Raw genomic sequence first — 15,839 nt, forward strand, 5'->3', positions numbered from 1 at the left:
GTCTATTTGATGTATTTGATCGGGTGATCAATAATTATTTTAACTAAGTTTGTTACGTTCATTCTTCTCTCTCGTTTCACTAGAGATAAGTTGCAATTGGTCTTTAAAGCTATTATCGACGTCGACTTCATTTATTGGAATACAATATCGCTACTGAATGTTGAAAATGAATACACTATTCCCACAACACATAAGAAACATTGATGTTTCTTAACCTTAATTCAAAGGCATTTTGGGGTTTTTTTAACCTTAATTCAAAGGCATTTTGGGTTGATGTTGTGAATACAATAGCCTACTTGATAAATATAGGGTTGTCATCGTTGAAGTTCAAGTTGAGAACTTTTGGTTGTGCTACATATGCATATGTTCATGTTGATCCAGAGAAGAGAGAAGAGAGAAGAGAGAAGAGAGAAGAGAGACGAGCTTGATGCTAATATTATGAAGTGCTACTTCATAGGCTATGTTTCATATATATTCGGGTATAGGTTTATAGATAACAAAAATAAAAAAAAATCCTTAGACATTGTGACGTGAAAATTGACAAAAATGTCTTGTATAGGATAAAGAGAAGAAAGATTCCGAGACTAGGAAGCAAGTGAGACGAGAGGGTGAGTTGCAGAAACTCAAGAAACTCCTTAGACGGTTGCTGACGAACTAGATGTGGAGCAGGTGTTGAAAGGAGATCATGAAAATCTAGTGCAGAGAAGAATTTATTGACAATGAAATTCTTGGTTATTCACTCTTACAGATTATGGAGTGCCGTGCTTTATAACTTATTCAATGACTATACATATTGAATGACTATGAAAATGACATTTATAGTAAACAACTATATATAGAAAATGACTATGTATAGTAAAGAGATATATACATGGGTAGGTGAGTTATATACAGAAAATGCTTTGAAGACGTGCTTATATTTTTTGGTGTGAGTTGTTGTGTGTGGGATACATCTATGGACACAACCCAAGAGTGTTATTTATAAGAACATTGTACCGAGATTTATGCTTTAAGCCTCGGATTTAATAGCTTAATTTCGAGAACAATTTTGATTATTAAGTTGCAATTTAACATCTCCATTGTATGAAAAATATAAGTTATTGGTTTAATCTTGAAGAATACGTGGTTGACATGTTCTATTTCATGTATAATCTCGTAGAGACATGTGACAACGGAATAAAACATAAATTTAAAATTAGAGTAAATTACAAAAGAAAACTTTCACAAAAGTTATTAATTGATATAAAAGTTGAAGGTGAAAAATGATATTAAAGAAGAATTATGTAGGCCTAAGTTTATGGGTGAACCAATTAATGTGATGAAAGTGACTTCACAAACCTAACTCTACACTCACCTAATTATGCAATGTTTAAGATTCCATTACTTTTAACAAAATTCTAAACAAAATGTCAAATCAAATCATTCAAATTTCACCCTAATCAAGATCTAAACCTCAAAATTACTATTTATAAAATCACATTTATTCCATTAACTCATTTAATTCATTTGGATCAACTCAATTCCAACCATAAATCAAAACAAATGGCGTTCACCAGACAATTATAACCCAATAAAGTGTATACAGGTTCGGTTGAGTTAGAAATTTTTTGAACTAACTTGAAATTTTAGGTTGGTAACTTGAGAACGCGAATAAAATTCACAACCCAACTCAACCTTCTATTTTCGAGTTGGGTTGAGTTGGATTGTATTAAGGATATTTAATACTAAATTATAGTTTACCATATATATCATATTTGATATATTATTATAAATATTTGTGTTCCTTACTATAGGTATCTTCCCATATATTGTTCTTTCCATTTATTATTATTTTCATATCCTTGTAATTTATTTGATTATAAATAGAGAACTTTCACGGTGGTGGATTAAGCAAACATTCTCAGATTGGATTGGATTCGATTATTAGTTTTAAAAATTATACTTATCTATAATATATATTTCATTGATAATTAAAATATCAAACATCTATAAATCACAATGTATCACGAACGTCAGTTACAAGCGTTAAATATTATTAATCTTTTTAAAAATAGGGTAAGGTTGAGTTGAATCGTAACCTTATTTTCGAGTTGGTCGAATTTAACCAACCAAAAGAGTGTCAACTTGCAATCCAAACAAAAAATTTATATAACCCAACCTAACATTTATAATTTTAGTTGAATAATTCGAATTAGTCGAATTATCGATCATAAAAAATAGCTCGAATGAGTTGTTGGTGCATACAAATAATTTCGATAGTACAAACTACAACTAAAATATGGTAATAAACAATAAACATGGATGAACTATATAGTTTATTATATTGATAAAGTCAACCATTCAAAAATTTATATATATATATTAAAATAATGTATATTAGTTACATGATTTAAAGTAATTTTAAAATGGGTTAAATTATTTTTTAAATTAATTTTGTGGTATAAAAATTATCTTATAAAATCAAATATTAAATTAATTTTGATAAGAAAAAAAAAATAGAGAATTAATAGCAGACAAACAATTGATTTAAATAAAGATTATAATAATATTTATGGGTAGGTCATGCAATTACTAAAATAAACACTAATTAACGCCAATTATTAGCATATGATCATTCCAAATCTTATCCTTTCACAAGTCAAGTCACCTCACAATTATAATAATCCGATATAATTATTAAAATAATAATAATAAATTAACGTTAGAAAAAATGACGAACATTTCGACACCTCGTTAGAATTTTCAAATTTACGATTGACCACTCAACCACACGGTCATAACTGAATAGTTTTCTTCTACATCAAGTGCTCTTTTATTTTATTAATCAAATTAGCGTTGATTTTAATTCAACTTGAAAATATAATAAAAAAAATAATTCATATATATTAATACGTGAAATATTTAGGTATGCTACCAAATTTGATACAAAATTAAAATTTTAAAAGTATTATTAATTTATGAGATATTTAACATAATATTTAAATGTTTTAATTTCTGTAATATTAAAGAGTAATTATGGATCTTTTGGTGTCGGTTTGTAGGAAAGTCGTAGGCCCATCTTTTCCAATAATTTCAATCATAATCTAATCTTTATCATAATTGAAAACATTATTGTATACATATTTACATGCACAACATAAATTAACTAAGATTTTTCAAATATTGCAGTAACTTTAATATGAACCAAATTACTCCATAAATTTCTTACCAATAAAAAATTAAATCACTTATTAAACATAAAAATTTAAAAGTTGTATGGTACACAGTTTTTAAAGTTTAAAGATTAAATAGACAGGAATACAGAAATTTAAAGACTAGACTTGTAATTCAACATTTCGACGTAAAAATTTTCGGACAGTAAATACGGGTAGCTAAATTTGAATTAGAAGTATGAGAAATTGGGTTTGTGTGTAGGATTGTAAAAGGTGATCTAATGTTGATTAAAATGGAAAGAGTGGTTACACCGACACTATTTTGTTTTATTGTATTTGAGAACCAAAACAAAATATTGAAAATAATTAATGGGTTTTGATTATGAAAGCAAGTTGTGGAGGTTATGATCATCAATTAAATTACTCAAGTTTCAACTAATATAATCAATATATATATATATATATATATATATATATATATATATATATTCTTTCCTTTTCTAAACTCCAACCATATAATACAAAACTTAAACCTTTGCTTTTTAAACATTTCTTTACCATAAAGTTGATGCAAATTTGCATAAATGATGCATCATATATCATGTAACAGTTCAAGCCCAAGCCCATCGCTAGTAGATTATTTGCTTTAGTCCGTTACTGATAGCTTCAGTCTCACGGTTTTAAAACGCGTCTATTAGGGAGAGGTTTCCACACCTCTATAAAGAATGTTTCGTTTTTCTTTCCAATCGATGTGAAATTTGAAAAAATTAGAAGGAGAATTGAAAGCTACTCCAAGGTTTGTTGATGGGTACCATGATTGATTCAAGTTCATTCTCTTGCAAGCTAAGATTCATTCAATCTTTGGCAGTGATTCTTTACTCCCTTTCTGATAGCTACACTTTCATTTTCAAGAGCCTTTTTGTAGTCTGAATTTCCAAGCATCTACTTATTTACTAGCCTCCAGAAAAGGCATTGGTTTCTTCAATTTCAAGGCATCTACTACACACCTCTTCACAATCTACTGCTTGGATTCTGTATTTACTTCTACAACAACACAGAACCTTAAAATCACATGATTAAGGAAGAATAAATATACCGATCAATCAATCATGGCTCTTGTATTTGTCTGTAATTGCAACAGCTAAACAAGACGGTCAGTGGGGTTTGGAGATTACAAAGGGCCCTGCAAACTGCAGCACACCAAGACAGTTCATCACTGATTCCTTTGGTAAAAACAATGCAATGCTTGAACAACTCACTCTTGGCCATTTCTGCTATCATTTAGTGGTTGAGCCTATCCATTTAACCCACTTTTCAAAAGCATAATCAAACGCAACCCCCCCAACCAACCAAAAGCAAGGAAATATATACAGCTCAACACACAGGGCAAGGCAGGGGAGGGCAGGGGAGAGGAGGCAGCCTTCTCAATACACAAAAATCCAGGCATTGAAATGGGGAAGACAAGCAGCAGCAGCAGCATCATCAGAACATCAATCTTCAGTTTCCTGCAGAATTATCAGTATTTTACCTCTTTTTCAGCATTCCTTGCATTTCCCTTCTCAGTTTCTCTTCTTCTCTCACAAACTTTTGTTTTTACTTCCTTCACTTCTCTTCTTCCAAGCATATACCATCGCTTCAACATCCTTTTTGATGCTGCAGGATTCCCTCCTTCCTTGGAATCCTTATCCATTTTCACTCACAAGCTTTCCCAAACGATATTTTCTTCCATCTTCACTCTTCCTTTCACTCTTACCTTTCTGCTCATTGCAAAAGCCTCTGTTCTTCAAGCTTTCAAGGACACCAAACCAAGCTCTCACCCCTCCTTTTCCTCTATCAGATCCCTTTACACTCCTCTTCTTTTCACCCATATTTGCAACTCAATCCCTTTACAGTCTTTTCTATACTTTTCTTCTCTTTCAATTCCCTTGAAGGGTTTGGCTTTTCTTCTTCCACCAGCTTCCTTTGGTTCTCAGCAGCTGGAGCTGTCCTGTATTCATTAGTTCTTGCAAATACAATGGTTATCAGCAACCTAGCATTAGTTTTGTCAGGCATGGAAAGGCTTGGAGGTTACTTTGCAATACTCAAGGCTTGTGTTCTGATAAGAGGGAAAACTTCCACAGCATTACTTTTGGCTCTGCCTACAAACTTAGCCATGGCTGCAATTGAAGCCTTGTTCCAGTACCGTGTAGTGAGAACTTATATTGTTGTTGGAAGGGTAAGTCTTTCTATGGTGTCTGAAGGGATCATCATTGCATATTTGTACTCCATTTTCATCGTCCTCGACACCGTGGTGAGTTGTCTGTTCTTCAAGAGTTGCAAGCCAGTTTACTGGGTGGATCTGGAAGGAAGACAAGCTCTTCAAATAGACTCTGTAGAAGAAGACGATGGTGGCTGCATCGATTCAAAGGCTCTACATCACCTGCATTCAACTACTTGTGGATAATCCATCCAACAGGACAATCTGCAGGAAAGAAGTATATAGAATTCAATTAAAGAACAATAAAAGCCCGTGGAATTCATTCAACAAGCAACTTTCTTTTTTCATACGGATAAGCATCTACAGTAGAAACAAAGATCCAGGAGCAGAAACCATGTGAAAAATCTGTAGCTGTTCCTTCAGTTCTCTCTGTTCTTGCCGTTTGTCTTTTATGTATTTCACTTTGGTTTTCGCATTGTAGATATCCGAGAGTTGCATTGTAGTAGAATATACAAACCTCCATTTGTCAGAGCTTGATTGAAGAATAAAACTCAATTTCTAGCAGCCTAGTTCAAATCTTCAAACATTTCTTCTTTTGAACACATCTGATTCTCTCAGCCAACCCGAATGTTTGGGCATTATGTGCAAAAAATAACTCTTGTTTCAAGCAATAATTGACGAACCCAGATGGAAAATGCATTAAAAACAGAGCCTTGATCTGGTCCAGATGGAAAATGTTTGGGCATTATGTGGAAAAGATAACTCTTGTTTCAAGCAATAGTTGACGAACCCAGATGGAAAATGCATTAAAAACAGAGCCTTTGCTCGTGGGTTAGAAGTTAGAACTCTAGGTAGGAGCAGGACGTTAGAAGAACACACACAAAAAAAAAAAAAAAAAAAAAAAAAAAAAAAAAAAAAAGCACCAAAACCAAACATGAGACAAATTTTTGTGTGTTTATAAATTCAAAATAAGGTCAACTATTGAAGTTCTTTAATAATGTTGATGAAAAAATTGAAGTTCTTCTGAACTTCCATTCATTTATGGTGATTTGAAAAACTACGATCTCTAGAAACTAGATTCTAGCAATTGTGGGGTCAATTTGGGAGCCCATTTTCTTGATGTACTTATGATTAGCTTGCTTCCTTGTACTATATATATACATGCAAGAAGGCCCCACTACTCTGCCAAATGTTGATAGCTTCATGCTCTGTCTAAGAAGTAGAGTAGTACATTATGTTACAGTCACAGAAGTTAGCTATGGCTGACTTCTAACATCTTAACTAAAGAGCTATACAACATCTTCAGGGACAGAACCTCTGAATGTTACAGAATTGGTGTCAATCATAAGATATGAACAGGGAGAGAGCTTTGTACAGATAGCTATTATGCCAGGTGTTAGATCCTACGGCTGAAGTCTGAACGGTTCTTAGGCGCTGGTCTGTTGTAAATCTGAAATCAAATTTCTCTACTTACATGAACTCTTTCAAGAAGGCTATGACTCCAAAGGGCCTGATCCTTCCAATGGATCTAAGTAACTCAGATTCTGCAGAAAAAAGTAAGCCTATGTTTCCTTTACTTCTTGATCCTACGTTATGACCACATAAGATTGAAGTACAATTTTGTTCATTTGGAGAGAATTCAGAGTCATAATTTTGGCATAGCATGGATGATCCTTGTCCTAGATTAGCCTTGTGGGATGCTAAAGTTTCTGCAATTTCCAAATTCTATCGATCTTAGATTTCTGGTGTCCTAAGAAAGGATCTTTTTGACATCCTCGGATACTATATCGTATCTTGTTGCAATCGTCGAATTGAATATCACCCCTCACAAACTTCTTCATCAGCTTGATGATGCTCGTGGCCTTTTTCCAAATTTCACTTATTTTCTCAGCCTTCTCATCTCCATTTCCAACTGCCTGCAATTCTCTGCGTGTGCTTTCATAAAGGAACGAGTAAAATGGAAGAGAGTTCCTGTAACTGCATTGGATTGAACACAAGGAATCAGATCCCGCATGACAACGACCGGGTAGAGAGAGGATACTCTATACAGATGATGATTCTTCTGACTCATTAGTAAACTAAGCTACATGAGGAATGATGAACTGCAGACTCTGCAGCTATTACCACACAACAAGAGACTACAAAAAGCCAAGCTGTGTACCATTTACTAACCTTGTTCAAATGGACAACGGGCAGGATCCTCGCCAAAATATTGTGTAAGTGCATCCGCATTTCTACCCTGCCACAAAGCAGTAAGAAAAAGCATGTTCTATTTGATTTCTCAATAGCTTCAAACTATAACTCAACATAAATGATCTGGTCTAGAAGATTACCGTCGCTGAGTAAAGAACGGTCACAGATTCCACCTCCTTCTCGGCAAGAGTAACAAATCCTTTCAATGTCTAAAAATACAAGATAAAAAGTTGTTTAAACCACTATAAGTGTTCACGATGACTATGTTTGTGTGTGCATCTGGGGTGATGAGAAGGACCAAACCAAAAGAGTGTTTGCATAATTATGATGTCAAGAATTCCAACAAAAGAATTTTGTTTTTTGGTACAAAACTGCTTTATTTCATTCTTTCACATCAAATCTCAGGAGATGGGGGGAAGGAAGAAAGATTTTGTACCTTACGAAAAGCTTCGGAGATGGGGCCGTCGCTTTCAGATGCAACTAGTTCTTGCTTCACCTTTTCCAATCCTTTTGTTATTGCTTGCATTTCTTCCGCCAAAGACTTCAATTGTATCTGCATGAGAAGCAAGACCCCTGTCAAACAAGTTTTCTATACATAATGTTTGAATTTAATACCAAGAAATATGGAGACCTTAGATGCAGCTTCCAAGCTACTAAGGTCCAGATGAAAATCAAGAAGTGATGGTGACTTCGAAGCGAGGACCTGAAGCACATGCATAAACAAACTTCGTGAACAGCCTGCCACACTTGAGAGAAGGAGGGGATTGGGGGAACATAAAATGATAAAAGTTTCACTCCACAGTATACTCCCTCTTCAGGATGAGATATCATTGAAACCTTTGTAATAAAAACCAAAAGTATAGTATTGAAGTTATATAACGTCTCATTCTCGTTCTTTCCAAATATTTATTAGGATAGAACTATTAAAATTTATCAACAAGACAGATGAATTAAAATAGTACCTTACAGAGATAATGCATGAGAGTCATCTTATTGTTAGTAGCACGAGTATCAGTGAGTTTCGAGAGACTATCCAACCTGAATCCAATGGCAGAACCTGCATGGTATGCCTTCGGCTAGTAATGTGTTCAAAATTCATTGACTAAAACACTTCATGAACATAAAGTTATAGTGTCGTATAGACCCATTTAAGTATCATGATGTAAGCTAAAAATGTGTTATCCAACAAAGATGCAAGAAGTTTCTTACCCCTAGCAGTTCCTTGGTTCAGCATATTCCCCAGGCAAAGAATTCTCTTCAATATTTCCTTCAATTTGCAAGAGTTCTTCACCTATTAAAGCATTAACGTAAATTAATGAGCTGAGATTTGACATATATCAAACAAGTGGAGGAACGTATTCATTATCATTATCAATTGACCTCTTGACAGACTGAGTTTACAGTGTTTAGGCTTTTTTTGAACTCTACTATCTGCAAAGGAGGTCAAGAATCAATATATAGAGAAGAACTAAAGAGGATAAAAATGAAGAGACGCAGATACCACAGAACCTGAGAGCTGAAGTGAATCTTAAAAGAGAACACTCTTAACTTTGACTCCACACGAGGCACTTGCATCATCTCCAAAAAGTACTGATGCGTGAACAAATGAAAAATGAAAAGAAAACATGTAATTTGAATCAGAAAAAAAATCGAAACCAAGAAAATGTCAAACCGCAATCCAGAAAAACGTAACACAATCTATGACTGTTCAACAGAGCAACTGAAAATTACCTGTTCGCACTTTCCGAGTTTTTCCTTGTCACCACAGTATCCCTTAATAATTTAAGCACAAGAGAAATCTTTAGTTAATTGATCATAAGTAAAGAGCATCAGGCGACAGAACATTTAAAAAGAGCAGGATATCACTTCCATAATAGGAAGAATCTAAGAACGGAAAATCGAATAAAGGATCATCAAATAGTATTTTACAAGATCTTTCACCTTGAGAAGTTCCATCTCCTCTTTGGTGGGGCAAAATTTGATAAGATTTTCCACTTGATCTACATCTAATATCGATTCATCCATGGAGAGAACTGCTGCCTGTATTATACGATGAATCGACAATTGTAAGAAAATAATCGGCTCGATCATTTTAATCTTCCAGGTTCGAAACAACGCTTACTCACGTGAGAAATTTCAGTAACAGTAAGAATGCAGTACGAGAACAAGCACAAAAAGATCTGAAATTTGCCACCAACAGTTTGATACTGTATTTTCCAACTCCTAAATATTGGCTACCATGGTGAAAGGATGAGCTGGGGTTGAAATAAGGTTTTAGCTGTAAGATCAAACTCCAACTCTTAAAATCTCTCTTTTTCAAGAAGAAATTTGTGCAAGCATGAAAGTGAAAAGGAGGAATCCTATATAGCGTTGACATAAAATAAGACATCATAAATTCTCGGATAGTCCATACTGCACAAAATGAAACTAAATCATGATATTTTCTAGTAAGTTTAAAGCAAACCTTTCAAAACTGAGATTCTTAAGTCACTAAAATCTTCTATCCGAATTCATATTTTTCTACAGTTATTCAGTACCAGAGCCACCCAACAACATTACATGATATAAAGGCTAGCAATCAGTAAATCAGAACTTATAGCGCTGGGAAGTTGATGATGGGAAAAATTAGTCTGTGCCAAAGAGAAATATCTAATGTATCTATAACTTTTCTTGGCTTACCATCATGTCAGACAGTGGCATTCTAACTTTTGTTAGCATGATTTCAGTGTTATTTGCCCGCCTAAGATCAATCTGCAATTAAATATTACATCAACTCTAGTTGCACCAACAGTTAAAGACTCGATCACATAAAACATATATTTTATTGTTCTACAATACCAAGTGAACTTTGTCCAATTTTGATCCAACTGACTTCCTTCGTCCTCCAGATTTACCTCCTGAATCAACAATAGGTTTAGGGACAGTCACAGAGAAAAGTGTCTCCAGCTCAGCTACATCAAATTCTGGTGCACTAAGAAGAATATCAAAACTTGGTTATTGCAAGGATAGTGAATGCTAAAGATTAAAGGAACTTATGGCATCTAGGCCAAAATACACACTTTGAAAGTGGATAGTAAAAAATACCACAATCAAATGAATGAGTAGATTCACAGAAGAATTTGTAATACCTTTCAGGATCTCCAAATCTTTGCAATTCTTCCCATAAGCTCCCTTGTAGTACCCGAGTCACCTTGCTCCAATGCAGAGGTTTTAATGATGATCGTTGAGGTCCTGTAGCAGCCACCCCCGTGCCCAATGACCGTGAGAACCCACGTCCCCTCACAACAGATGATGTTTTCACATCAGTTGAAGAATTTACTCCTTTAGCTCCCGGGTGTGGAGACATACCTCCTGAAGGTCTGGAAGGAGAAGGAACCAGTGGAAGGGGACCTGTCGTAGGTTGAGGAGGTGATGGCACATTACAAATTGGAGACGGCAATGATGATGACACCACACAGGTTGTTGGAGATTTTAAAGCCTGTCGCCCTTGGGTTAAATGTGGAGGAGCTTTCTGAATTGGAGGAGGTGGGGGAGGGGGTGGTGGAAAAGCTCCAGCATTAGATAGGCGTGGAGAAAGCAAAGCTCCAGGTGAACGGGGTGGCTGTGGGGGAGGTAATTGTGGTTGAGCTTTACGTACAGGAGGTGGAGGTGGTACTGGTGGAGCTCTATGCTTAGGTGCATTTCCACGCACCAACGCTGAACTTTTAGAGGCCACGTGACTGGAAGGTGGAGGAGGTAGTGGTGGTGGTGGTGGTGGAGGTGGTGGAGATCTAGCATTTATGTGAATATATGAAGAGGGTGGCAAAGAAGATTTAGGAGATGATGTATGCAAGAAAGACGTGTTAGCATGAAGAACTGGTGACCGTAGAGTAGGATCTTGATGCAGAACAGCATTTGGTAATTGTTTTGGGGAGCCAAGTGGGGATTGCGGTTTACTCGTGGGAATCTCTGTTGCAGAACAACATAAAGGCCTTCTAGGACTCACCATGTTACAGTTTTGTTCATCTGCTGTATCAGTTGACAGCAGCAGTCCTAAAGTAATAGAAGCAGGTTTTGAAGTTGAATATGAATAAGAATCTCTAGTAGGAGAACTAATACATGTTGCTGAGGCACCAGTATGCCATGATGATGGATAAAACACATGCATGGAGTTTATGTAAGATTCTTTGTCATGTGGAGTCCATCTAGAAAGAGTTTTTGGTTTTGCCTGAATAAGAGAGCCCTGATCTTCTGGTTGTTTGGTCTTCTGTTTAGCTAAGGTTGTATTATTTAATAGCTTAGCTGTTGACGAAGGCTGTTTCCTAGATGCTAGTGGCTGCAACTTCTCATATTTAAGCCTCCACGCATCAGAATCCAATTTTTTCGCAGGAACATTCGATTCAAAGTCTGGAATAGCAGTATCTTCTAGATACCCTTGATGCTCAACCTCTTCCAACTTGTTGTACACATCGTCTATCAGTTCCTTGATTCCCATGCGTCTCAGTACGTTAACAGAAAATAGCGGAGGATTTGACTTTTTATCTGAATAATCCATAACAATGTCCTTCACTACATGAAGACCAGAGTCCATTTTTTCATCTCGCTTGAAAGTCACATCATCGACAGTGATGTCTTTCACTGCTTCAACGTTACAATCGATCTTCTTGTCCAAGTTACGACTCCCTCCAAAAGATTTACAGCGTTGGAATGTAGGAGGATCTGCATCTTCCTTCCAAACTGTTTGATGATCAATATCATCTACTTCATTAGCATGTACCATTTGAACATCGTATTCCTGCACGTCAACTATATTGCTAAATATTTCTTCCACTTCAAAAAACTCCTCAGTCGAATTGCTTACTATTTCAATTTTGTCATCACTTTTCGTCACAGGAGAGACGTTTGGCACTGCATCATCAGGATCCAGAAAAAGTACCTGACATATGAGTATTCCTTCAAATTCAAAGACTTCAAAGAAAAAAGATTAACAGACAAGAAACAACAGCCTACCTCTACTATAAAATCTTTAGGAAACTGCCCCTTGGCATCCCATATAATATCAACGTCATCACGATTGAGCTTCAAACTGTTTGAATGCACAAACGCCGTGTGAAACATGACTTTAAATATCACTTCCTCGTGTATTAGATCACCATCTAAATGGATGCACTCAAGAACAACATCCCCTTGAACATGACAATGGACATCCAGTTTTACCAGTCCGCTTGCTGCCTGCAATTAAATGCAAGAAGGCATTGAAATATTTTCCAAATTCTTGTCACTGCAATTTTGTGACTATGATTTTACCTGTAGATACTGGCAACCATGTTTTTTCATCTTTGCACTAGAAAAAGCAAGTTTTGGACTTTTATTTCGTGGTGTTAACGGGTCCTGGCTGTAAATGCGTATGATAGGCCTGCACCCTTTTCCTCCATCAAGCATCGGAAGGTCCCGAAGTATCAGACACTCTAAAATTAGAGGTGAATCAGGTGGAGGCCAATCAGAACCTAGGTTTCTCCTAGAAATATACTGAAGGTATCTCATTTGAGAAGGCTGTGAGTTTATCTGAGAGAGAACATGGAAAAGTTCTCTAGGAGCTTGCCTGTAGACCAATTCAAGGGTCTTTTGCTCCCCCTCATATTGTTTGCGGTACAATAAGAGACCTGAAAGCATGAAAGCAAGGATTGGCCATCCTCCTTGTTCACAGTTCATCAACAATACATTTTTCTGTCTCTCAGAGGACAACCAGCTTTCACTCGACCGAATGAAGTGGTGGATCATCTCCAATGGCAGTAGTGGACACCCTTCATATTGCAGAGGATACTCCATAACTGTCATACCATAATGAGACAATATATCTGAAGTTCTAGTCTTCCTCTTTCGTTCACTAAAGTTAAACACCATGAAAGAAGCATCAGGAAAGTGGTCTTGCAGCTTTGGTATAATGCTAGCAAAGTACACTTTGTATTCATCCTCTTCCAAGACGTCCGTAGAGAAGCAACAATCAAACACTGGAAAAAAAGAATGAGGATTTTTCACTCCACAGAAAAATAAGCAGCTTCCTACAAATAACAAAAAGTTGGGGACACTGCAAAAGATTTTCATACATGCCTAAGCCACCGCTACCAAATATTGTACTATTTGGGCTTTCACTCAAGGTTTTAAAAAGGTTTTAAGACACATCTAGTAATTGAGAGGTTGCACATCCTTATAAGCAATGTTTCGTTCCCCTCTCCAACCGATGTGAGATCTCACAATCCACCCCCTTGGGGCTCAGCGTCCTCGCTGGCACACCGCCCGATGTCTGGCTCTGATACCATTTGTAACAGCTCAAGCCCATCACTAGCCGATATTGTCCTTTCTTAGCTTTCTCTCGAGGTTTTAAAACGCATCTGGTAGGGGAGGTTTCCACACCCTTAAAAGCAATGTTTCGTTCACCTCTCCAAATGGTGGGATCACAAAAGAACATTAGGTGAACAGAACCAGGCTCCAAAAAAATCAATTAACTGCTTCAATTTGCGAAGGGTAAATCTTGCCTCATGACTATAGATCCATGCAGTAAGTCAAAGATATCAGCTTACCAGTCTAAGAAAAATCTCGAACAGAAAGAAAATGGGAACAAAAGATCATGGTCAAATTAGAATGGCGTACACAACAATAGTGAATAGACAGAGAAATGGAGAAGAGAAGAACTGTTATAAGTATGTCAGAACTCCCAAACCAAACTCAAACGCGCACAGAAGTAAAGAAAGAAGCTCAATTCGACAAGATTTAGGTCACATTGTTGACCACCGAGTACAATGCAGTTGAGATCATCAAAGCAGGAAAGAGCCACCCAACATTTCGGAAGAGAACACACAAGGAAAAATAACAAACAGAAATGGAAGCATACCGTAAACTCTCTCCGACATCTCTAGAAGCCGATCTGGAGGCTTCCGGCAGAACAATTTTCTAAACAGCGCCATCAGAAGGCGCTGTTCCTCCCCCCGTCAAGTCCAAGTATACGTAACCAGAAAAAACAGTACAAAAACACCAAACAAAACGTAACAAGAAAACTCCAGAGCTAGAACATCAAAATAGAATCCAAAATGCACCATATTCCATAGAAGAAACAGAAGAAAAAACAGAGCACAAATCCTTATTTGAGGACAAACTCAGCAAATGCAAGAAAAACAGAGTGAAAAAACAGCTAGATAGAAAGACAAATCTCAAAGATTCTCAACACAAGATCAAAACGAAGAACGAACAGAAAAACATGAAAAAAAAAATCACAGAAAAAAGAGGATAAAGAGAATGTAAGAACAGAGTTACGTAGTTCAGGTAAAGAAACAGAGAGAGATTAAGAGAAATTGGTGTGAGAAATGGGAAGAAAATGAAAGGAGCAGAAGAATGGAAGAAAGTTGCAGAGCAGAAGTGGAAATGGAAATGAAGAAAAAGGAAAGCAGAGGAAGAAGAACTTTATATGATGTCTGCTCTCCTCCACTTGGCTTCCCTGCAACGTCAACTTTTCTTTCGCCCCAACGACCATCAAATAGAGAGAATCCGTTTCGCCACGTGGCATACACGTGTCATATAATGTATATTTTTATTTTTCCTAAATTGTTATTTTGTCAATAAAATGAAATTTAATAATTTAATTATATACTTGTAAATTCCTTCATTTTAATTTATATAATGAATTAAAAGTCAATTTGGAGAGTTTTAAATAAAGAAAAATTAAATTAAGTTTGTATTTAAATTTGGATAATTAAAAAGTTTATAGTATCTTAATTGAGTTAGCAAATAAAGTAAAATGATTGAATTTATTTAAAGAGAACGTGACAGGACCTTACTTTTGGAAACATGGGAGTGTCAAAAATCTGAATAAATAAAATAATATTTTAATTTTTAAGAGGGCTAATAATAGTGATAATAAAGTATTTAAAAACTACTAATATGATTTAATAAAGTATTTAAAAACTACTAATATGATTTAATAAAGTATTTAAAAACTACTAATATGATTTAATAAAGTATTTAATGGAGAAAATGATTTCTAGTGCACGTGATTTGCCATTTGATTACTGGAACAAGTTTGGAATAATTCCAAAAATATTTCTTCAAATAATATGCTGCATTTTTTTGTGTGCATAATTAGTATATAAATTAATAAAAATGCAACTCAATTTTGTACATCATTTCAAAAAATACACAAAATTTTCTGGTACTCCTTTTAAAAATACTCATTTACTTTCAAAAATAATATTAATATCTTAAAGCTTTTAGAAAAAAGAAATAAAAAATTTGGAGATGATTTTAAGGTGTAGATAAATAATTTT

The 15,839-nt window shown here is 35.5% G+C and overlaps 1 protein-coding gene across 4 annotated transcripts; it reads right to left on the reverse strand.

The window, feature by feature from the left end:
- Positions 1-6,534: 6,534 nt before the first annotated feature.
- On the reverse strand, positions 6,535-15,005 carry LOC111452300 (formin-like protein 20). Of its 4 annotated transcripts, XM_023092942.1 has the most exons (18): positions 14,414-15,005; positions 12,829-13,532; positions 12,532-12,753; positions 12,383-12,457; positions 10,671-12,316; positions 10,381-10,513; positions 10,222-10,293; positions 9,484-9,582; positions 9,274-9,315; positions 9,052-9,132; positions 8,923-8,973; positions 8,752-8,833; positions 8,505-8,599; positions 8,174-8,245; positions 7,979-8,095; positions 7,683-7,751; positions 7,522-7,588; positions 6,535-7,326 (listed from the first exon to the last, which is right to left on the reverse strand). In XM_023092942.1, exons 1-18 carry the CDS (start codon positions 14,484-14,486, stop codon positions 7,229-7,231), a joined length of 3,798 nt encoding a protein of 1,265 aa, XP_022948710.1. In that variant the 5' UTR covers positions 14,487-15,005; the 3' UTR covers positions 6,535-7,228. The 4 variants fall into 4 exon arrangements, 3 of the variants coding, with proteins under 3 accessions (XP_022948710.1, XP_022948711.1, XP_022948709.1); XM_023092943.1 differs by having other exon boundaries at positions 7,522-7,583; positions 10,671-12,457; XM_023092941.1 differs by having other exon boundaries at positions 10,671-12,457.
- Positions 15,006-15,839: the final 834 nt, after the last annotated feature.

The sequence above is a fragment of the Cucurbita moschata genome, unplaced genomic scaffold (assembly GCF_002738365.1).
Source record: "Cucurbita moschata cultivar Rifu unplaced genomic scaffold, Cmos_1.0 Cmo_Scf00014, whole genome shotgun sequence".
Classification (NCBI taxonomy): Eukaryota; Viridiplantae; Streptophyta; class Magnoliopsida; order Cucurbitales; family Cucurbitaceae; genus Cucurbita; species Cucurbita moschata.

Bases quoted from the DNA above. Each gene is read 5' to 3' on its own strand.
- LOC111452300 (XM_023092941.1), bottom strand. From the start codon at position 14,486: ATGGCGCTGTTTAGAAAATTGTTCTGCCGGAAGCCTCCAGATCGGCTT. The intron at 13,533-14,413 runs GTATGCTTCCAT...CTTTTTTTCCAG, and splicing joins GATGTCGGAGAGAGTTTACG to TGTTTGATTGTTGCTTCTCT. The intron at 12,458-12,531 runs GTAGGCTGTTGT...CTCATATGTCAG, and splicing joins CTAAAGATTTTATAGTAGAG to GTACTTTTTCTGGATCCTGA.